General features: G+C 43.6%; 1 protein-coding gene across 2 annotated transcripts; it reads left to right on the plus strand.

The window, feature by feature from the left end:
* Positions 1-2,827: 2,827 nt before the first annotated feature.
* On the plus strand, positions 2,828-23,694 carry etaa1a (ETAA1 activator of ATR kinase a). 2 transcript variants are annotated; one of them, XM_084319354.1, is made up of 6 exons: positions 2,828-3,087; positions 4,910-5,041; positions 6,226-6,296; positions 13,443-13,555; positions 15,898-18,200; positions 20,231-23,694. In XM_084319354.1, the coding sequence occupies exons 1-6, from the start codon at positions 2,847-2,849 to the stop codon at positions 20,335-20,337; spliced, it is 2,967 nt and encodes a 988-aa protein (XP_084175480.1). In that variant the 5' UTR covers positions 2,828-2,846; the 3' UTR covers positions 20,338-23,694. The 2 variants fall into 2 exon arrangements, with proteins under 2 accessions (XP_084175480.1, XP_084175481.1); XM_084319355.1 differs by having other exon boundaries at positions 20,234-23,694.
* The last annotated feature ends 126 nt before the right edge of the window (positions 23,695-23,820 follow it).

Raw genomic sequence — 23,820 nt, forward strand, 5'->3', positions numbered from 1 at the left:
GGACTCAACGTCCTCGATGACATCACCACCGGTGGCCAATATTCAAACTCGGTTACTCTCAAACTAAATGTCGTATGTGCTTTTGTAGTGTTTTTATTCTAATGTTATTTATCTTGATTTTATTCAGTTTTTATTGCTAACCCTTTTCCACACAGGATTTTAGCCTGTACCTTCTGGCAGGGGGAATTCCAATTGAAATTAGCCTTTTTGGCTAAAATTGTATGCATTTACATTTGTAAAATGTTTTATTAATGTACGCTGTCCCCCTTGATCAAATAAAGTAAACCAAAAAAAATTAAATGTATGTATGCAAAACTGTTTTGGGATGTGTGAGAGATTAGGTGCAAAATAAATCTGTGTTTTTGGTGAAGTGCCCCTTTACCTAGCATCAAACAAGGGACTAAACAGGTTTCGCAATTATGCCACAACAATGTGGAACGCCCTACCCACAGCGGCAGCCGTATGTGAATGAATGTGAATCCCTACCCTCCTTCAAAACCGCTCTCAAAGAGCACCTACGGGGGGCTGCAATTAGAAACTGGCCCCGGTAAATGTTCAACCCCCCCACCCCCACCCAACCCCCTCCAATGTACAGTTTCTTCCCCTTCGAATGTATATATATTTTTTATGATCTATGTCTCTTATACAGTACTGTACTGTATACTTGTATGTCTTGTATGTCATAAATGTGACATATACAACCCATGTGAAATCACGGGTTATGTAATCCAGTTGGTGGTAAAGGAACAATTGTGCTTACCATCTTCTCCAGAGTCAGACAAGAAGATAGATACCAATGTCCTCTCTCTGCATTCAGTAGAAAGTCATCCTGCTGCCAGATAGCCTAGCTTAGCACAAATTAATATAAATCTTATACGGACCCAGCTTGCCTACCTGTTGCTCAAAAACACCTCTCCCTTAAGCTACTGTATACTAGTGGTCCATATCTGCTTCCATTAATTTGTGCTAAAATAGGCTAGCTCGCTGAAGTGCCCTTGAGCAAGGCACTTAACCCCCAACAGTGTCAGACTGTGGTTGTACTGGGCAGCTCCTAGTGGTCAACAGTGTCAGACTGTGGTTGTACTGGGCAGCTCCTAGTGGCCAACAGTGTCATGCTGTGGTTGTACTGGGCAGCTCCTAGTGGTCAACAGTGTCAGACTGTGGTTGTACTGGGCAGCTCCTAGTGGTCAACACTGTCAGACTGTGGTTGTACTGGGCAGCTCGGTCAAGAGTGTCAGGCTGTGGTTGTACTGGGCAGCTCCTAGTGGCCAACAGTGTCAGGCTGTGGTTGTACTGGGCAGCTCCTAGTGGCCAACAGTGTCAGGCTGTGGTTGTACTGGGCAGCTCCTAGTGGTCAACAGTGTCAGACTGGTTGTACTGGGTAGCTCCTAGTGGTCAACAGTGTCAGACTGTGGTTGTACTGGACAGCTCCTAGTGGTCAACAATGTGGTTGTACTGGGCAGCTCCTAGTGGTCAACAGTGTCAGACTGTGGTTGTACTGGGCAGCTCCTAGTGGTCAACAGTGTCAGACGGGCTGTACTGAGCAGCTCCTAGTGGTCAAGTGTCAGGCTGGTTGTACTGGGCAGCTCCTAGTGGTCAACAGTGTCAGACTGTGGTTGTACTGGGCAGCTCCTAGTGGTCAACAGTGTCAGACTGTGGTTGTACTGGGCAGCTCCTAGTGGTCAACAGTGTCAGACTGTGGTTGTACTGGGCAGCTCCTAGTGGTCAACAGTGTCAGACTGGTTGTACTGGGCAGTACTGTATAGTGTGCTGTGTAAATGTGAAGCAGGGCGTTGCTGAAAAAGAGCGTGCTCAGCAAACCTATCCTGGTTGAATACAACAAATAATAATAATAATAATAATAATAATAATAATAATAATAATAATAATAATAATAATAATAATAATAATAATAATAATACAAATACATTAAAATATCTCCTCTAACCTCTCCTGAACCACTGTTGTTTTCTCTTTCTTTCATAGACTATAGTTTGTGTGTAGGCTAAATCAGCTGTTTCTTTTTTCCCTCCTGATTATGTAAAATAATAAGTAACACGAGAACAAGATGTTAATTATTACACAAACAGTATACATTATTATGACCTCAATGATTCTATGCAACACTAACCCATCCATCTACATTCATTGCAAAAATATGTACATGACATCCCTACCTCATTCTTGCATTTTTGCATTTTAAAAAGCTTGCATTTGTACTTTATTGTTTGCATTTTTGTATTTTATTTTGTACTGTTCCTGATGAATTGAAAATGGGGGACCCTGATGTAAACAAGACGAAAGTCTTTCTCTGGTCTGCATTCCCTTAACAATTGTGTGTATTGAGCTGTACTGTATTGTAACCATTCTGCAATCTGTTAATAAAGTTTTCAATCAATCAATGTAGTTTGTATATTGTATATTTTGTATAGTCTTTGCCCTTTATTCTTTTGACTGTATGACGCTTGACGCACAATATCAGGGGGCTCATACAAGAACCAAGCATTTCACTGTAATGTACATTAATAATATGTGACAAATCAAACAAAACTTGAAACGTGAAACTACGCCGCTCTAGTTCGGACGCAGCATCGCTGCAAACTGCGCAGCGTCTTTGGCAGCTTCGACGCTCTCGACACGTCATCGAACGAACGGCATTCTGGGAATAACAACATGGCGCAAAGTTCAAAAGAATCCTACTCTGTTTTTTTTTGTTTTTTTTGTCATTTCATAAACGGAGTATTGTTGTTTTCCCGACAAATAACTCAGTTGTTTTCTGGACAAATAACGACATGAACTAGTTAGCTATTTGAGCAGCTCAATGCTGATGTCTTACTCTTACCACGATGAACAGAGTAGCACAGAGGAAGAATGTTGTCCACCACACCACGTCGCCTCTGACGAGCCGCCGCCGACAACAGCAGCAGCCAGAGGAAGGAGAAGGAGAAGACGGTGCAGAACTCACAGGAGGCGTCTCGACCAGAGCCAAGACAAACCGACTGAGTAGAAGTTTCAGACAATCACAAAAACCTGCTCGCATTCCAACAGCTGATGTCGTCGATTCACCCAAGGCGTGTAAAATTATAGGTAAGCTGCGTGCGGTGCTAACTGTTCAGTGCTTATCCACACAAGCATCCAGCGCTGCAGAATCAATCGATTGATTGATTGATTGATTGATTGATTGATTGATTGGAAACTGTAATTGCAGAATGGGTACAATACACAGTACAGCTCAATACAAACAACTGCTAAGAGGATGCAGACCAGAGAAAGAATTTCGTCTTGTTTACATCAGGCCAGGGTCCTCCATTTTCAATTCATCAAGACATTTATGACATACTGAATTGATTGATTGTTTGAAAACTTTATTAACAGATTGCAGAATGGGTACAATACAGTACGGCTCAATACACACAATTGTTAAGGGGATGCAGACCAGAAAAAGACTTTCGTCTTGTTTACATCAGGGTCCCCCATTTTAAATTCATGGTGACATTTATGACATACATGATGACATACAGATAGACAGTACAAGATACAAGACATACAATACAGTACTGTGTAAGAAAAAGAGATCATAAAAAAATATATACATCCAAAGGGGAGGAAACTGTACATTGGATGGGGGGGGGGGGGATTTGGACATTTACTGCTAAATTAGATTAGATTAATAAAAAATGTATTGTCATTATACAGCACAGTTTTTTTTAGACAAGATCAGATTCAAGTGTATTGTCATCATCATACAGCACAACTACAGTACAACGAAAATAAGTTTAGCATCTAACCAGAGTGCAAATGTAACAGTAAAATGCAATAGTGATAGACAATGTACAGGTGATTAAACTGGGTATAACATATATAAATGAGTAATAGTGCTAGTAAGTCATACTGGCCAGCAGCATAACTAGTAGAGTAGGTAAGGTATAGATATATAGTATCTACAGATATGTAAAAATTATTATATGTGTCACTGTATACACTACAGACAGATGTGGATAAATATATATATACGGTAAGTATAAATCTACCAAAAAAGGTCTCTCACTGGGTGAAATACATCCACGTGTGTACACACAGATTATTTCATTATGCATTAAACACATTGTGCGCAACAGATTCATCTTAATTTGCCATATGCAACAAGTATTCTCTGTTTTCTCCACAGTAAAAAGGAATACAAAAAACTGGTATTTATATACAATAAACGATAAACTGTCTGTCATTCATGTAACTTTACTTAAACTTGTAAAATTCCTTGGCCAGAATGGAAGAACTCAGGGGCCACCATATAGATATGAGTCTAGACCAGCTCTACCTCCTGAGCCACTGTCTCTAGACCAGCTCTACCTCCTGAGCCACTGTCTCTAGACCAGCTCTACCTCCTGAGCCACTGTCTCTAGACCAGCTCTACCTCCTGAGCCACTGTCTCTAGACCAGCTCTACCTCCTGAGCCACTGTCTCTAGACCAGCTCTACCTCCTGAGCCACTGTCTCTAGACCAGCTCTACCTCCTGAGCCACTGTCTCTAGACCAGCTCTACCTCCTGAGCCACTGTCTCTAGACCAGCTCTACCTCCTGAGCCACTGTCTCTAGACCAGCTCTACCTCCTGAGCCACTGTCTCTAGACCAGCTCTACCTCCTGAGCCACTGCCTCTAGACCAGCTCTACCTCCTGAGCCACTGTCTCTAGACCAGCTCTACCTCCTGAGCCACTGTCTCTAGACCAGCTCTACCTCCTGAGCCACTGTCTCTAGACCAGCTCTACCTCCTGAGCCACTGTCTCTAGACCAGCTCTACCTCCTGAGCCACTGCCTCTAGACCAGCTCTACCTCCTGAGCCACTGTCTCTAGACCAGCTCTACCTCCTGAGCTGCGTTACTACCAGTCAAGTCTTCTTGTTTGCTTGCAGATTTCAAGACCCCGACGCGGATCCCGCGGCCCAGATACAGCAGTGGTTATGTTGGAGAGTCTCCGCACAGCGACTCGGACCTCCAGCAGGACATCATCTGGGACGCCTCGTCTCCCAACCCCATCAGGATGGGTAAGTCATAGAGCTGGGAGTTATTATATTTATTTATTTATGTACCGATATCAGGGCTTTCCCCAGGATTTACAAACAAGATGGTGCTGAGTCTCAGCTAGGGGGTGGTCTGGAGGGGGGCTGAGCTCAGTCGTAACTAGGGGGTGGTCTGGAGGGGGGCTGGGTCTCAGCTAGGAGGTGGACTGAGTCTCAGCTAGGAGGTGGTCTGGAGGGGGGGCTGAGTCTCAGCTAGGGGGTGGTCTGGAGGGGGGCTGAGTCTCAGCTAGGAGGTGGTCTGGAGGGGGGGCTGAGTCTCAGCTAGGGGGTGGTCTGGAGGGGGGCTGAGTCTCAGCTAGGAGGTGGTCTGGAGGTAGGCTGAGTCTCAGCTAGGGGGTGGTCTGGAGGGGGGCTGAGTCTCAGCTAGGAGGTGGTCTGGAGGTAGGCTGAGTCTCAGCTAGGGGGTGGTCTGGAGGGGGGCTGACTCAGCTAGGAGGTGGTCTGGAGGGGGGCTGAGTCTCAGCTAGGAGGTGGTCTGGAGGGGGGCTGAGTCTCAGCTAGGAGGTGGTCTGGAGGGGGGCTGAGTCTCAGCTAGGGGGTGGTCTGGAGGGGGGCTGAGTCTCAGCTAGGAGGTGGTCTGGAGGGGGGCTGACTCAGCTAGGGGGTGGTCTGGAGGGGGGCTGACTCAGCTAGGGGGTGGTCTGGAGGGGGGCTGAGTCTCAGCTAGGAGGTGGTCTGGAGGGGGGCTGAGTCTCAGCTAGGAGGTGGTCTGGAGGGGGGCTGAGTCAGCTAGGGGGTGGTCTGGAGGGGGGCTGAGTCTCAGCTAGGGGGTGGTCTGGAGGGGGGCTGAGTCTCAGCTAGGGGGTGGTCTGGAGGGGGGCTGAGTCTCAGCTAGGGGGTGGTCTGGAGGGGGGCTGAGTCTCAGCTAGGAGGTGGTCTGGAGGGGGGCTGAGTCTCAGCTAGGGGGTGGTCTGGAGGGGGGCTGAGTCTCAGCTAGGGGGTGGTCTGGAGGGGGGCTGAGTCTCAGCTAGGGGGTGGTCTGGAGGGGGGCTGAGTAGCAAACATAAAAGTTATTTATTTAAGGACGTGTATAAGGTTGCACAATAGTTTAATGTTGAACACGAAAAGACATGCCCTGGATATTAACCAGATAACAGGCAAAAATACTCATTGATTTAAGGGATCATAGTTCTGATGTCTTTCCTCAGGTAGAAGAGGAAAGAAACCCAGTCCCAGAGCGGTGGACATCTCGGAGATTGTCAAGAGGATAGCTCCCAAGGTGGGTCCTCGCATCAACTGGCTTCACCAGCAACTTAAAGGAAAACTCCAACATTTTGGGAAATTAGCTTATTTGCCATCTACCCTGGAGTTAGACAAGAAGATACATACCTTTTTTCTTCTCTGTGCATGCAGTAGGAGTAGGAAGACGCGCACCGTTAGCCTAGCTTAGCGTCAGTCACTGGAAGTAGGTTCCTCCATTAGCCTAGTTCCCAACGTCTTCCTACTCCTACTGCATGCACAGAGAAGAAAAAGGTATGCATCTTCTTGTCTAACTCCAGGGTTCCCAAAATGTTGGAGTGTTAAGATACATACCTTTTTCTTCTCTGTGCATGCAGTAGGAGTAGGAAGACGCGCACCGTTAGCCTAGCTTAGCGTCAGTCACTGGAAGTAGGTTCCTCCATTAGCCTAGTTCCCAACGTCTTCCTACTCCTACTGCATGCACAGAGAAGAAAAATGTACCTATGTATCTTCTTGTCTAACTCCAGGGTAGATGGCAAATAAGCAAATTTCCCAAAATGTTGGAGTTTTCCTTTAACATCAGTGGTAGTGGTGCACGATATATCGGCCACCGATATAATATCGGCCGATATGGTAATTCTTTTACACATCGGTATCGTTACGATGTCAAAATAGGGCAGATATTAAAGGGGAACTATTTTACAATTTCTTTCACTATTTGGGCACTTTTACACAATTCCTGTGAGTCTATGGAACACCTCTGTAATATATATATATTTTTTTATTCATTGTTTTGTATTTCTAATCAAGTCCTCAAAAACAGCATTTTTCTACCTCAAGATCTTAAGCCGTTTTGAGCCTGGGCTCCAACCACAATGGTAATGGTTCTGGTTCGCCTGAACATTATCATGCAGCGGTGTCTCTCTGACATCACAAATCGCGCACATTTTCAAATGACTCAGTTCAGTGAGGGTGAATATTGTGAGAGGAGAATTGGAAGAATGCGCCAATATGAGAATTTTGAGACATAGATCATATTAATATAAGTTCACATAGCTAGGAAACAATGCTAAACACTCAAAAAGGCCATTTATAAGATAGTTCCCCTTTAAAAAATTTAAATAAATTCTTTTTTAATTTTTTTTTTTAATTTAAAGAATTTTTTTTAACAAGGTTAGGTCTTAAATTGTTTAAAAATATCAGTCATTTCTGAAAATAAGTTACAAAAGTAAAAAGAAATGATTAGATTATCATAAAATAGTGTTTTCTATACAGAGATATCGACATCGGTAAATATCGGTATCGACCAGAACAGCAATATTAATATCGGTTATCGGTATCGGCCACAATTTTCACATCGGTGCATCACTAATCGGTGGTTCCAAAACTGTGGTGTGCGACCCCCTTGAGGGTCTTGGGCAAACTACCTGGGGGTAGGGGGGGTGGGGGGGGGGGGGGGGGGTGAGATGGAGCGAGGAAAAATACATTGTTCTCTCATATAGTTCTATGGTTGTTCCTACTAGTTAGTCCGGTGGCTTAGCGCCAGATTTGATAAGGATGTGGACGCGCCGGACAAAAGCACAACATTTTTCCCACGTGTTCCTCATCATCATAGCTTTCATTTTGGGGTAGGGGCCACATCATCATGATGGATTTTAAGATGGCCGCCATGTAAAATCAAGGTTCTGCCCATTAATAAATATCTTGGTCCATAGCGTGCTCAATATTTGAGCGAACACAAAGGTGTTGGTATCCCTGTAAACTAGAGAAGCTAAGCTTTCCATTGGTATCATTTTCATTAAGCCCAACTGTTGGGAAGGGGGTTTTAATAGGCAATGATTCAAAATTATGTTAAATTTTCCATGCTCATCTTTCAAAAGGTCCCTTGGCTGTTCACATGAATATATCAGAGTGCACATTGGTTTTATAGGTACCCACAAGCCTCTTCTTTCCAGACATACCCACTTTGTCCAACTTGCATGCTATTTGGGGCAATAATCAAGCAGGTTTGTGCATGTGGTACAAATGTGTCGAACATTCTAACTGCCAAAAATGTGAATGTTGGGTTAGGGTTTGTTGTTAGAATGTTGAACATAGAAGATACATTTTGGTGTCAAACTATACATTTTCTGGGTCAATAAATGTGTTAATGCTATGAAGAATGTCACCAGATGAATATTTGTACCATTCTAACAACATATTTACATAATTTTTTACTTGTTTAACAGTCGGTGCATGAATCTAATAGACATTTTATTAGGATCACTCGTTACATTTATTATTATCATAATAACTCTTTAGCCCGTATAGGCGTATTTAACTGTTATGGAGATATTTTCGCGGGTCTTGTGCAGTAGTCTCGTGCCCGCGAAAATATCAGAATGTATCATAAAAATTCCCGCGGTATACTGGCCAGCTGTGCGCATCTCGTGACAGCTGTCGTGGCTTAGCGCAGCCAGAGGACAGCGCGATAAGGGACATGTTTAAAAAGGCAAAACATAATATAACGGGTAAGTCAAGTGGCATTACTTTAGTTATCAAAGGAATCTCTGGACATAAGCAATAGGGATGGGTACCGTTCACATTTGAACCGATACGGTACCGGTACCTGTGAATCGATACCGGTACCCAACGGTACCCTTTTTCGGTACTTTAGTCCTTTAGTTTTTCAGTCATAAAATAAAAAAAAAAACGTTCAAAACGTTTTCGGCTTGCCATTGCCCCGACTGCTTTGTTGTTGAATCAAGTCAAATCCTAGGTAAGCGTATTGTAGAGGAGCCAAAGCTATATATTTAGGTTATTGTATTATATGAATGTTTATATGTTTATTTTTATAACCTTACATTGAAACGGCATTAGGAATATTGATAGGATTTAGATAAAGTCATTGAACCGTATTATTTAATAGAACCTTCTAGAACATTCCTGATGTCACAGTATGATGTCATAGTCAAACATTGTAGAACATTTGTGATGTCACAGTATGATGTCATAATCAAACATTCTAGAACATTTGTGTATCTATATATATTCAAAAAGAAAGAAAAAAAGAAGAGCTCATTGTGCACCTTTAAACAGTGCTGAGCAGTACTGAACAGATAGACTAAACAACATAGATTGAAGCCTGTATTTCTAGACCAGGGTGCCTTGCCTACCGTTTTGCTGTTTATTTACGGCTTTCAGGTGAGGAGGAATTTTCATGTGTCGAGTCTGCTGTGATTTTGGAGACTGGGAAAATAGTTTTCTTACCTTGTAGTAGTGACGTGAATATTTAGGAAAATAGCTTTAGGATCACTTCTGTAAAGAAAGACTTTGCTGTGGAAGAGAAATAAACCATTTGGATATCTTTGTTTTACACCGGAGCGGCTGTGGACCTTATTTGTCTTTATCAACGAACGTACTACTCATGAGTAAGCAACTTTAACCAGTAGAGTGGAACGTCGGCCCTGATACATATATTGTGCGCGTGAACGTTGACGTGAAAAGAAAAAAGGTTAAAAAAATATATATATATTTTTTACGGTATCTCACGTCGAATCGATACTCGGTAGTACCGACGTGTTTCGGTAAGTACCTTTTAAAAGTACCGAATTCGGTACCCATCCCTAAACTATACGTTTTTCTCTCTTGTTAGAAGAGGGATAACTTATTCAGTTAGATTTGATTTTATCTTTATTTATCTCGAACATTTTCAACCATAAACACACATTTGTAATAACAAAAAAAAGAAAAAAATACAAATACATTTACATATATCTTCCTATGGAGGGAATAATCAACATAGCTCAAGACAAATGGTTTTGTTCGAGAAGGGACAGAAAGAAGCAAAGCTTATCTGGTCCTGCCCCTTACAATATCATATTAATATGTAATAAGTTATCTATCAATACATAGTTAACTAACGGAATAGATAGGTAACTAATCAAAGTATCAGAATGTTTATAGAAGTTCCTGTGGGCCATCTCCTCAGTCACGACTCACGAGAGCACTCGCAAATTATGCTGCATGCAATCGCATGCATATCATTGTCAAACGGTGCACGTCTTGAGTCGTGCCACTGTCGGTCGCTTGGTTGACAGTGCACGAGACCACTGCACAAGACCTGCGAAAATATCAGAATGTTTCATAAAAATTCCCGCGGTGGCCATACTATCAGTACACGTCTCATGACAGCTGTCGGTGGCTATACCGGTCATCAACACCGTAATGACCAAACGACCAGGATAGCATTAACACATTTATTGACCCAGAAAATGTGTAGTTTGAAACCAAAATTGATCTTCTATGTTCAACATTCTAACAACAAACCCTAACCCAATGTTCGACACATTTGTACCACATGCACAGACCTGCTTGATTATTGCCCCAAATAGCATGCAAGTTGGACAAAGTGGGTATGTCTGGAAAGAAGAGGTGTGTGGGTACCTATAAAACCAATGTGCACTCTGATATATTCATGTGAACAGCCAAGGGACCTTTTGGAAGATGAGCATGGCAGTTTTCTCTAGGTCGAAAATTTAACATAATTTTGAATCATTGCCTATTAAAACCCCCTTCCCAACAGTTGGGCTTAATGAAAATGGTACCAATGGAAAGCTTAGCTTCTCTAGTTTACAGGGATACCAATACCTTTGTGTTCGCTCAAATATTGAGCGCGCTATGGACCAAGATATTTATTAATGGGCAGAACCTTGATTTTACATGGCGGCCATCTTGAAATCCATCATGATGACGTGGCCCCTACCCCAAAATGAAAGCTATGGTGATGGGGAACACATGGACAAAATTTGGTGCTTTTGTCCGGCGCGTCCAATTTTTTTTGCTAAGCCACCGTACTAAGTATAGTGGACTGCTTGCTAACATAGTGTGGAGAGAGGTCTGGCTATGAGAGACTGGCACAGCGCTAACATAGGGCTGGGAGATATGGCCAAAATGTTTATCGCGATACAATTTTTCTAGGGCTGTCAGTTTATCGCGTTAATTAGATTAATTAATTACACAGCAAATAATCGCGTTATGAAAATTAACTCAAAATTAATTACAAAAAAAAGTTTTTTTTTTCTTTTTCTTTTTTTTATAATAATATTTTTTTTGTATCTCATTCATTCCATAAGCATGTAGAATACACATTTACAGATTTTTTTTTTAATACGGTCCATTTGCATGTTCTTGGTATCTGATTCTAGGGACATCTATGAATCTCAGGGAATGTATTCCCAGTGTCAGAAATACTGTGGGCTAGATCCACAAAGAATGGATTGCACAGTGCAAGTTGCACCCTTACTTACAATTCATTATGAATTGAAAATGGGGGACCCTGATGTAAACAAGACGAAAGTCTTTCTCTGGTCTGCATTCCCTTAACAATTGTGTGTATTGAGCCGTACTGTATTGTACCCATTCTGCAATCTGTTAATAACATTTTCATTCAATCAATCAATCTGCGCGGTGATTGATTGAATGAACATTTTATTTTGAGTAAATTGTAATGAACCAAATGAGAATATCAATACATTTTTTTTTATCTTTGACTGCGAATAACACCATGCTCAAATTGACCAGACCTGAAAAATCTAAGCAAATTAATAGATGGAAGATGATTAAACAGAAGGTTTTGTAGATACAGTACTGAATTCTGCCATCCGGACACATGCAATTTGAAATATGATTATAGAATATAGAATATGAGGCATAAAATGGTAATGCGATTAAAATGCGATTAATTAGATTAATTAATTACAAATACTGTAATTAATTAGATAAATTTTTTTAATCGCCTGACAGCACTAAATTTTTCATATCAATAATTATCTCGATATACATGAAATTATAATTTCTATCAAGTTTAAAGGCTATTTTTGCTGCTGAATGAAAGCTGAAGAAACCAGAAGGTTAATTGTGGTTCAGAATATTCTTTATTGTCAGAACATGACAAACTAGGCCTACTTGCCAAACCACAAATCTGAGGTAGAACACGAACTGTATAACAACTGGCATTAATAATAATAAAATAAAAAAAAAAATTAAAGATATTGACCACGTTTCATATTTATATCGAGGAAAAATATATCCCGATAATTATCGTTATCGTTTTAGCGCCCAGCCCTACGCTAACACAGTGTGGAGAGAGGTCTGGCTAGACTACCAGCGGAACAAAACAATCGGAGCGCAACAAAACGTATTCAGATTTAAATACAACATGTTACACATGAGAGCTGTAAACAAATACTGTTGCTTGGTTGCCGTCGCACAAAATCGGTTGTATCGCCTGTGGTAGCGAGCTAGCTAGCTGACGCTATGTTAGCTATATGCAACCAGGGAGAGGAAAACCACAGATGCTAAAAGAAAAGCTGACGGACACATGACTAAATGTTTCCAGCTATCCAAGCAGGGCCTGACTCAACAATGTTTGGGAACCACTGAGCTTGGAAGAGCAGTGTCCTTTTGGAGCCTTTATAAAAATCTTTATAAAATATGACTTACGTATTAGTTACGTATGACTTATCTTGAAAGAATGTGTGTTGGATAAAAATCTTACTTCCTCCTCCCCTGCTTCCCAAGACTTGGGAGAACACGTGTCTGGAGTCAAATAGCTTGTTCATTTGTCATATTGTTCTGTGTGTTTCTTTTTAACAAAATTCTGTGATATTCAATTTCCGTTTGTCTATTTAGTACATATAGTGATGCAACTCATTTATACATTAATGTTCTGTGTGTTTCTTTTTAACAAAGTTCTGTGATATTCAATTTACATTTGTCTATTTAGTACATATAGTGATGCAACTCATTTATACATTAATATGACATAACCGTAGCATAGCTATTCTTATAGGCCAGGTTGTCCTGGAAAATAAAAGATGTATATCACTTAATTGAGCAATACAGGGTTCAGGTTATACATGCATTATTACACAATTAAACCAGGGTTGAGGTTCTACACATTATTAAACCAGGAGATTGGCTTAGACTCCACTGAATGTCTATAATAAAAGGGTGATAGAGGTATTATAAACACACATAACTCAATAATGGGTTAACAGACATGTACAGAGCATTCTTTTGGTCGTTGTTTTTTATCATCGCTGTCTCATCGTATTGGTTAAGCACGTTGTTTTTATCATCGCTGTCTCATCGTATTGGTTAAGCACGTTGTTTTTATCATCGCTGTCTCATCGTATTGGTTAAGCACGGGAGACCAGAGGTTCAAGAATCCACGTTGCAGCAGTGGATCGGAGACAGCGCCACCATCCCCTGCACCCCGGACCCGCAGCAACCCAGAGCCAAGAAGAAGTCCCCGAGGTATAATTCTCTATGACCAGTAGGGGGCATTAGATTCATTCGATCTTTATTTCATCTCGAAAGATCATCGAGAGCCAGATCTCATTTTCAATGACGCTGAGAGGTACACAATACAAAAACAATATAGAAACAGAAAAGTCAAGCAGTTAAAACAATTTAAATTAATTACAACAACTACAGACCGAGGTGAAATGGTCAGCTATTATAGCTTTAAACTGACCAATGGATACTAAAGTATTGAGTTTTAAGGTGCTTTTTTGGGGACACAGAAGCTAAAAGCAGATTTTCCTAATTAATTGCAAACCCTGGGGACCTTAAGCATAAGCCAATCACCAGAGTATGTTGATGAGCCTAGTTTAAATCTAGTTACGCTAGCAAAGACCGAGATCAAGGTCACGAAATGGTGTTACGCACACGTTTTTCTTACACACTACAGGAGTTCTATAGCCCTCAGTTTAGTCCTCCAGACAGGAAGCAAAGCCTGGTGGCTCTTTATAACACTTGCCCCTGACGTCAAAACTCACAAAATTGCTATTCGATAGTCACCCCGTGTTAACACGATATTGTTTTTACTTAATAGCGAACATGATATAATATTATATATTATTATTATGTAATATAATATATAGTATTTAAAATCTAAAGAAGTAAGCTGTAACTTGGAACATGGTTGGGGGTAATGTGATACAGTCAGGTCCAATTGACACAATTTTGTCTCTGTACCACAATGGACTTGACATGAAACAATCAAGATGTGCTTTAAGTGCGGGCTTTCATTTGAGGGTATTTACATCCAAATCAGGTGAACAGTGTAGGAATTACAAATGTGCCCCCACCTCCCCCCCCCCCCAAAAGTAATTGGACAATGTGCTGCTCAGCTGTTCCACGGCCAGGTGTGTTATTCCCTCACTATTTATTTTGCAAGGGGCAGATAAAAGGTCTTGGAGTTCATTTCAAGCAGCTCCGGGTATAGTAGGTAGCAACGTTAGCTCTCATAACGTTAGCCAGTTAGCAGCTCCGGGTATAGTAGGTAGCAACGTTAGCTCTCATAACGTTAGCCAGTTAGCAGCTCCGGGTATAGTAGGTAGCAACGTTAGCTCTCATAACGTTAGCCAGTTAGCAGTTCCGGGTATAGTAGGTAGCAACGTTAGCTCTCATAACGTTAGCCAGTTAGCAGCTCCGGGTATAGTAGGTAGCAACGTTAGCTCTCATAACGTTAGCCAGTTAGCAGCTCCGGGTATAGTAGGTAGCAACGTTAGCTCTCATAACGTTAGCCAGTTAGCAGCTCCGGGTATAGTAGGTAGCAACGTTGGCTCTCATAACGTTAGCCAGTTAGCAGCTCCAGGGAAATAGTAGGTAGCAACGTTAGCTCTCATAACGTTAGCCAGTTAGCAGCTCCGGGTATAGTAGGTAGCAACGTTAGCTCTCATAACGTTAGCCAGTTAGCAGCTCCGGGTATAGTAGGTAGCAACGTTGGCTCTCATAACGTTAGCCAGTTAGCAGCTCCGGGTATAGTAGGTAGCAACGTTAGCTCTCATAACGTTAGCCAGTTAGCAGCTCCGGGTATAGTAGGTAGCAACGTTAGCTCTCATAACGTTAGCCAGTTAGCAGCTCCGGGTATAGTAGGTAGCAACGTTAGCTCTCATAACGTTAGCCAGTTAGCAGCTCCGGGTATAGTAGGTAGCAACGTTAGCTCTCATAACGTTAGCCAGTTAGCAGCTCCGGGTATAGTAGGTAGCAACGTTAGCTCTCATAACGTTAGCCAGTTAGCCGCTCCGGGTATAGTAGGTAGCAACGTTAGCTCTCATAACGTTAGCCAGTTAGCAGCTCCGGGTATAGTAGGTAGCAACGTTGGCTCTCATAACGTTAGCCAGTTAGCAGCTCCGGGTATAGTAGGTAGCAACGTTAGCTCTCATAACATTAGCCAGTTAGCAGCTCCGGGTATAGTAGGTAGCAAATTTAGCTCTCATAACGTTAGCCAGTTAGCAGCGCTGGGTACAGTAGGTAGTCAGCATGTTGAAAGAGGAGCCCTGAGCTGCTCATACACTAGACTCTTGCTGTAATGGTTTGTTGACGTGAGGGGGAGGAGGAGGGGCAAGGCGTGCACTGCTGCAGCAGATTTAGGAGTCTGATCTGACGGTCACAGAGCTGAGGGAGCGCGCCCAGTTAGCTGTAAAAATCCATAGATTAGCCGCACCGTTATATAAGCCGCAGGGTCGAAAAATGGGGGGGAAAGCTGCGGCTTATAGTCAGAAAAGTACGGTACTAATAGTTTAAACAAACCACGTGTGATAGTAGTTACTAATGGTTTCAAATGCCGTGTTCATTTGGTTTCCCGACAGACTGAATGGAGTCGACGACCTCATGAAGTTGGCCCAACAGTTCGACTTCAACATGTTTCGACGCGGCGAGGACGTCGTGAAGGACGTCGTGGAGGACGTCGTGAAGGAAGTCGTGGAGGACGTCGTGGAGGATGTCGTGGAGGACGTGCACCAGAGCGGTCTGGAGCTGCTTTGGGACGACATCTTGGATTTCGAGAGCGTCGATCAGAACGAGATCCCGCCTCCGCTTTCTGAAAAAACTCACTTAGCGCTCGTGAACACCGCCGGCGAGAGAGGGTCCCAGCCGATCAGAGCCCCGCCGCACCAAGCCGCGCCGCGCCATGCCCCACCGCACCAAGCCCTGCCATGCCAAGCCCTGCCGCGCCAAGCCCCGCCGCAACAGCCCCCCCTGCCCCAGGATCACCACATGGACGACGATTTGGATCTTCTTTTCGACGGACCGACTCAGGCTATAAGTGGAAATTTAAGTCAGATGTCTTTGGTACCTTCCTTGGAAGCAAAACCCGCTCCGGCTGTGTCCTCTAACCAGGTTTCCGGTCCCCTGTACGGTCCCACTTCAACTGTTTCCTCGACACCTCCGGCAAACGATGACTTCAAGGACGATTGGGAAAACGACGATTTAATGGATGGATCTTTGGTCTTTGCGACGCCGCAAAGCGCACCGCTCCTCGGTCCTCCAAAGAGCTGTTCCACACAGAGAGGATCCGGCGAACCGCCCTCTCAGAAGATGAACTTGTCCGGTATTTCTATCAGACATCAACTAGGAGATGAAGAATGCCAGTCAGGGGCGATGGAGAATGGGAAGCGCAGGCAAACATTCAAGCTGGAAGCAAATCCTAACGTCCCGGTCAACAGACTAGTATCGAGAAACCAAAAGTCAGTCGTGGAAGGCGTTAAGCGTGCACCAGATAAAGATGTATGGCAAAGATGTTCTCCGTCCAGCGAAGCGCCCTCCCTCGGGACAGGCTCTCGGCGTACCCGGCAAGCGCCTCAAATGTATCCATCTAAACCCCTAAATCGCTCTGAGACGACTGCTAACCTTAAACCCACTGTGCACCAAGAGACGCACGTCAAAGCAACTCCAGTGAACATTCAGGACTTTGAGGACGATTGGGAAAACGACGATTTACTGAATGAATCTTTAGTCTTCGCGACGACAGAAAGTGCGCCACACTTCGCAGCTCCGAAGAACTGTTCCACCCAGAGTGGATCCGGCGAACAGCCTTCTCAGAAGGTCTCTATCGATGGAGCCGTCGGACATCAACTAGGAAACGGAGACGGACGGTCGGCTGTTTCTAAAGGGGCGATGGAGAATGGGAAACGCAGACAAACATTCAAGCTGGAAGCAAATCCCAACGTCCGGGTGAACAGAATCCTGACGGAAGTATCGAGAAACCAAAAGTCAGTCGTGGACGGTGTTGCACGTGCACCGGATAAAGATGTCGGGACGGGCTCTCAGCGTACCCGGCAGGCGCCCCCCCATTCAAAAGGAGCGGAGATTAAACCACAGTTGCCTCCGTTCCATCAAAATAATTGTCCCGTCGACTCCGGAACAAAATACAACAAATCTAGCCCTACTACCAGCTCAAGCACATCGGCTAATAATAACAACAACACAAGTTGTCCACCTAAACCCCATCACTCGGAGACGACCGCTAACCTTAAACCCACTGGGCACCAAGAAGCACCGGGCAGGCCGGCCGCGCTCGGCAACGATGACTTCCCGGAGGACGACCTGGACTCGTTCTTCTCTTCGGACTCCATTTGGGACGACCAGGACGACGACGACGACATGTTGTGCGAGATGTCTGAAGACTTGGAGAACAAAGTCCAGGCGGCGGCAGAGCCGTCCGGCGGTAAACGGGCCCCGGCGGGCGGTCACACGCAAAGCCAGAAACCGGCGCCGGCTGCTTCCAGTACAGCCTGGAACACCGCCGGGAACAGACAGACGGAAACCGGCAAACCGTTCAAACAACCGAGTGCTCCGGCGTATCCGCAGTCTGTTGCCGCGAGAGGTGGCGCTTCTATTCGGTCTCTGAGCGCAGTAGCGCCTACTACTACCGCTGTGGCCGGTGGTTCGAGCGGACATGGCGACAAGGGCGGCTCGCGGAGCGGCGCGGGGAAAGAGCCGTACAGGTACACGACGCACGTCGGAAGCACTTCCAGACCCGGGGGCTCGGCCAGTCCGCCGGGCGCTGGAGTGCACTCAGCGGCCGCAGCAGGACCGGTAAACCCTGCCGGAGGTCGGACTCAGTTCACCTTCAAGATACCATCCAGCCTGGTCACTGCGGTCACCATCAGGGGTAAGGATGAGTCCTTTCCTCTGTTGACTCTTTGTGTCATTAGATTCATTTAGATTTAGTTTAGATTAGGTTAGATTCAAATTTATTGTCATCAAGACGTACAGTACAACAAAAAGAGGTTTGCCATCCAACCAGAGTGCAAATGTAACCGTAAAGTGCAGTAGTAATATACAATGTACAAGTGATTAAATGTGATATATAACACACTACTGAGTAATATATGCTAAACTGATGTATGTACAGTATAATTATGTACAGTGACACAGGTATAAATATACTATGGTAGTAAGCCATACTAGCCAGTGGTATAACTAGTAAGAGTAGGTACGGGGAAAATACAGATATAGATGTAATATGTACAGGTAAGTGAACAAGAATATATGCAGATATATCCGAGCGGTTGTCCTGCTATCTTAATCACTGCAGAATTTAACAGTCAAATTTGTATAAGCTGAGTGAAACCACCACAGTCAGGACAGCTGAAACCATCACAGTCAGGACAGCTGAAACCATCACAGTCAGGACAGACAGCTGAAACCATCACAGTCAGGACAGCTGAAACCATCACAGTCGGGACAGCTGAAACCATCACAGTCAGGACAGCTGAAACCACCACAGTCAGGACAGCTGAAACCATCACAGTCAGGACAGACAGCTGAAACCACCACAGTCAGGACAGCTGAAACCATCACAGTCAGGACAGCTGAAACCATCACAGTCAGGACAGACAGCTGAAACCACCACAGTCAGGACAGCTGAAACCATCACAGTCAGGACAGCTGAAACCATCACAGTCAGGACAGCTGAAACCATCACAGTCAGGACAGCTGAAACCACCAGTCAGGACAGCTGAAACCATCACAGTCAGGACAGCTGAAACCATCACAGTCAGGACAGCTGAAACCATCACAGTCAGGACAGCTGAAACCACCAGTCAGGACAGTTGAAACCACCACAGTCAGGACAGCTGAAACCACCAGTCAGGACAGCTGAAACCCACCCAATTTTCCACCCTTGACTAAAACGCACCTTAACAATATATATATATATATATAAAAAGTACTTTACCGCTATTTACTATGTTACTATCCCTATACTACTACCTACTATGCTACTAGGTCTATACTACAAAATACAAGATACTTTTAATTAGGGATGCTCGATATTGGCTTTTTTACCTATACCGATATTGTCCAACTCTTAATTTCCGATACCGATATCAACCGATACCGATATATGCAGGGTCCCCCCCCCCCCCCCCCCCCAAAAACTGAATAATTTCAGGTAATTAACATTACATATCTCGTTGTGTAATTAACACAACATTATGCATACTTTTACAATAAATAAAATAATAATTTGTTCTTACTTGCTTGCCTGGGTAAATAAAGGTTAAATAAATGTAAAAAAAGAAAAAAATAATTCTCTCGATACCGATATTTTCCGATATCAATTTTTTATGCCAATATCGGCCGATAATATCGGACATCCCTACTTTTAATGCCACACAAGGGTTAACCTTCTGTCGTGTGGCAGTGAAAGGGTTAAGCACTGGGAGTTCCATTGGTGGGATGCTCTATATGAAAAGACGGCCTGGCCAAATACATTTTTATTTTTTTTAAAGGGATTTCATTGTACAGTCCCCCCTTGCCGCACCTCTAGTGTTCCTGGTTGAGGCAGACTTGAGGTTGATGAAACCGGACAAAGGAGGAGGAGCCAATCCACACGTTATTTTAAAAACTAGACAGACGTTTTGATAAAGAGTCAGGTTTTCCCAACTGAGTAGATTATATTTTTTTAGAATGTGACAGTGATGAATGGTTTCTTGTCTAGAATTTTTATTGCTTGTTTTGTATAGTGATTGAAGTGGTTTCAGAATGGTGGAATGTGAATTGGACCAGGTTATCAAACAGTATGTGATGTGGGAAAGAACCATTGAATGAAAATATAGCTTTGCTGCCTGTATAGAAATACAGCGATGGTCTCACGCCGTCTTGTTCTTCTGCTCTGTGCTTCTGGCCTCGTGGCAGCAGATGGACGATGCTCAGCGGCGGAGATCGAGTTGAAGAAACAGCAGGCGATGGAGAAGCGGCGCCAGCGGAGGCAAGCGGCTCAGAACCCGAGGGCTCTTTCCTGAGGTAGACGTGGCCGTGTGTCTGACCCTGGATCAGAACCCGCGGGCGCTCTTTCCTGAGGTAGACGTGGCCGCGTATCTGACCCTGGATCTGCTGAGTCATCACTCATGTCCCGTCACACCAGGCTCCACGTGGTCCACCGACAGACGCTGGAAAGTTGGGACAACGTTTTTTTGTGGTTAATTAACACTCGTCTTTAAGCCGCGCCGGGGTGTTTTTGAGAGAGAAGAGTCGCCTCTACGATAACTCGTTACAAATGCTTGAATGTTGTATTATGATTTCACCCCAAACCCTTTGAAACAAAGTGAACGAACATTGCGCTGCTTAGAGGCTGTTTAAAGTGTTGGTCGATATACAGAATACTAATCCAATCCATAACCTCTGTTGAACAGAGTGCTGATACGATCCAAAGCTCGCGCTGAACAGTCGATACAGATTACTGATCCAATACAGAACTTCTGCCGAAAGGTATATAGACTTAAGACGTTTGAGCGACATAGGGATTCTTCGAGACATTTGACTTGCTTCATGCTTCTTTGTGTTAAAATTGCAGAAGGTAATTTCTCTCCCTTGTAATATCTGAAATGGATCTTGGAATAGGATTTTTGTACCCGGATTGTATCTCGGATACCCCATTTTTAGCGTGGTATTATCGACCCCGTATCAGATATCTGTATAATTATTGGTGCAATTCCTTGTTTGAATTTTGTTTATTTTAATGTTATTTTAATGTTTGTTATTTTTATGTAAGCAAATGTTTGCAATGTCATAAGACCACTTCCAGGTCAACGGGATAGTTTGGATTCATGGACATGACGTCGTATGGAATACTTGCCAGTAGTGTGGTGGACGCAAGTCACATGGTCGTAGTTCTGGCCGTTTCTGAGCGAACGGAGTCACGAAACCAAGACGTCTTAACTCATTCATTCGTCTTAACCCATCCCTGCTGTCTCTGGGCCAGCTTTTCGTGACAGTTTTCGAGATATTTCATGATCTTTGCGGATTCATTGTATATTCTATATTATGCTATGGAGACAATAGTATGGCTCAATTTACAGACACTATTTGTAGTACAACATGTACAAAAAATGGTTTGTTTTTACATACCTTCGTTCATTCACAATTCCAATATAAACATTGCCTCGTTTCACTAACATCCAAGCTGATTTCCTGGAACGCGAGTTACAGAACGTTTTCTGCGGGTATGCGTAAATCATGTTTTTTGGTCGCTTGAGACACATTATTTCCAGGTCAAAGGTAAACACATGGCCTTGTTTCTTCACAAAGCCGGGAGGGGGGGGTCGTTTATCCGAAGCAGCGATCATATAAGCGCATGTTTTATGATGGAGTTTCGGTAAAGTACACGTAAAAAAAGATCTTACCTTTGTTTTAGATGTACTCCATTTTCACGTCGAGTCCAAACGTGTCTTGAATCAGGACAGGATCAATACATATGCCTTCATCCGTCTACTTCATCTGCTCGGGCCAGACTATACCACAGAGCCGAATATGTTTCTTCATCGGTCGATTTGGTTATAGTTGTTTTACGTTTTACCAGTAGTGCATGGTCCAACATAGTCCAACATCATAGTATGGTGGAAACGCACCTTATCATCCATAATCCGTTTTGTCTTCTTCATATATCCAATAGTTCGCTCGCCATTGCATTGCAGCCAGGTTACTATTGTGTATACCATGGAGCCGAATAGGTTTCCTCATCGGTCGATTTGAAATAGTTGTTTTACGTTTTACCAGTAGTGCTTAGTCCAACAAACGCACCTTATCGTCCATAATCATCATCCAACTATTCTTGGGTTTGGCGCTCAACCGCTGGCGAGATAACCCGACTATAGTCGTGATTGGCGCTGAACGAGTTAATGCACCACGACAACAGGCAGAAGGGTTCCCCGTTTCCACGACAGCAGGCAGCAGGGTTCCCCGTTTCCACGACAACAGGCAGAAGGGTTCCCCGTTTCCACGACAACAGGCAGAAGAAGGGTTCCCCTGTTTCCACGACAACAGGCAGCAGGGTTCCCCGTTTCCACGACAACGGTCCAGAAACCACGGTCCTCCAGCATTCCCCATGCTGCTATCACTTCACACTGTCACCATGGCAACGGCAGTGTGTTGCTACGCGCTGGAGCCAGTTCACAGGAAACGTGGCTGTTTCTAAATGCTGGAGGAGCGTTGTTTCGTGTCGCAGGTGGTTAACCCTTTGCCTGCATGTTCTGAAGCTCGGTCTGAAGCTTCCCGGTTCCCTCAGAACCCGACCAGAACTCTGTAAGTAAGCCAATAGTTTTGCATCGACTAAAGTATTTCATACAACTTAACACATTGGTTGCCAGCCGGATATGGCGATTTTTTTCCGCTTGGATGCCAGCACGTTAATCAATGGGAGGACGAGCACATTTGCGAGCGATTAAACTATATCTTAAAATTATGGCTATGTGTCTAATACACCCGTCGCTTATCAATGACTTGCTTGCAGTCAACATGTACGAAATGGATTGTTTTTTCATCAGTACATTTCCGTTTTATACCGTTTTGAATACGAGTATAGTTTTAGAGATTTCTAGTAATTCCAGAGAAATCCGTGAAAATAGCCATTTACTGGAATACACAAAACACGTTGTCATTTTCCGGCTGATTTATGAATCGTTTTCAAATAAACGCTAGATTATCGAGAGTATTTGTGTTCTTATGCACGATGCAAAAGCGGGCTGAAAAATTATTTATTCGTGCCGCGCCTAACGCCACACACAAGTTGTGAATCCTGTGAAAAACAACTGATTAACCCAAAACTGGTATCATAGATTCCTTACCTCAGATCAGATGTTCTGCAAAAAGATGAATCCAATTCCTGATCGCCATTCCAAATATTGATCGCGTTTATTGATCCAACGTTATAGTCCGAAACGCATAATCGACGCTGCTCTGAGGGTCCTCAGTCAATCTGGTAACACGACACTGCTTGCCAGAGATGGGAAAACCCTGGACCGGAGTTATTCTCTGATGCACTTTTTCACTCAATCCAATCCAATGATGTGCATTACCATCCGGGAGACGATAGGGGGCGGTATTTGCCCTTTTCGAGCTCAGAGCCATTCCCAATGATAATGTCAGGCTGGACGGATGAAAAATGAATGGATATCGCTAATAAAAGATAACGATTAAATAACGAGAAATCTTGTTATTGGCAACCAACGCATGACGGCCAATAACGAGAAATGTCGTTGTTGGCAACCGATGTGTTAATGTCCATGAATCCAAACTTTCCCTTTAATGAGTAGGCATTTTTTTTGTTGTTGTCATGAATGTTAATTCCTACATCTTTATTAAATGATTCTTATAGAACCCAACATCTTGTGTCGGTATGGGTTTGTCTTCATGTAGAGTGGTGACGTCTCTAGTGTGTATCCCAGAGTCTGAGCCATATTTGGCTTATTCGCTTCTGTATTATGTAATACAGAAATACACTAAAGAAG

Source organism: Notolepis coatsorum, assembly GCF_963971535.1.
Source record: "Notolepis coatsorum genome assembly, chromosome: 7".
NCBI lineage: Eukaryota > Metazoa > Chordata > Actinopteri > Aulopiformes > Paralepididae > Notolepis > Notolepis coatsorum.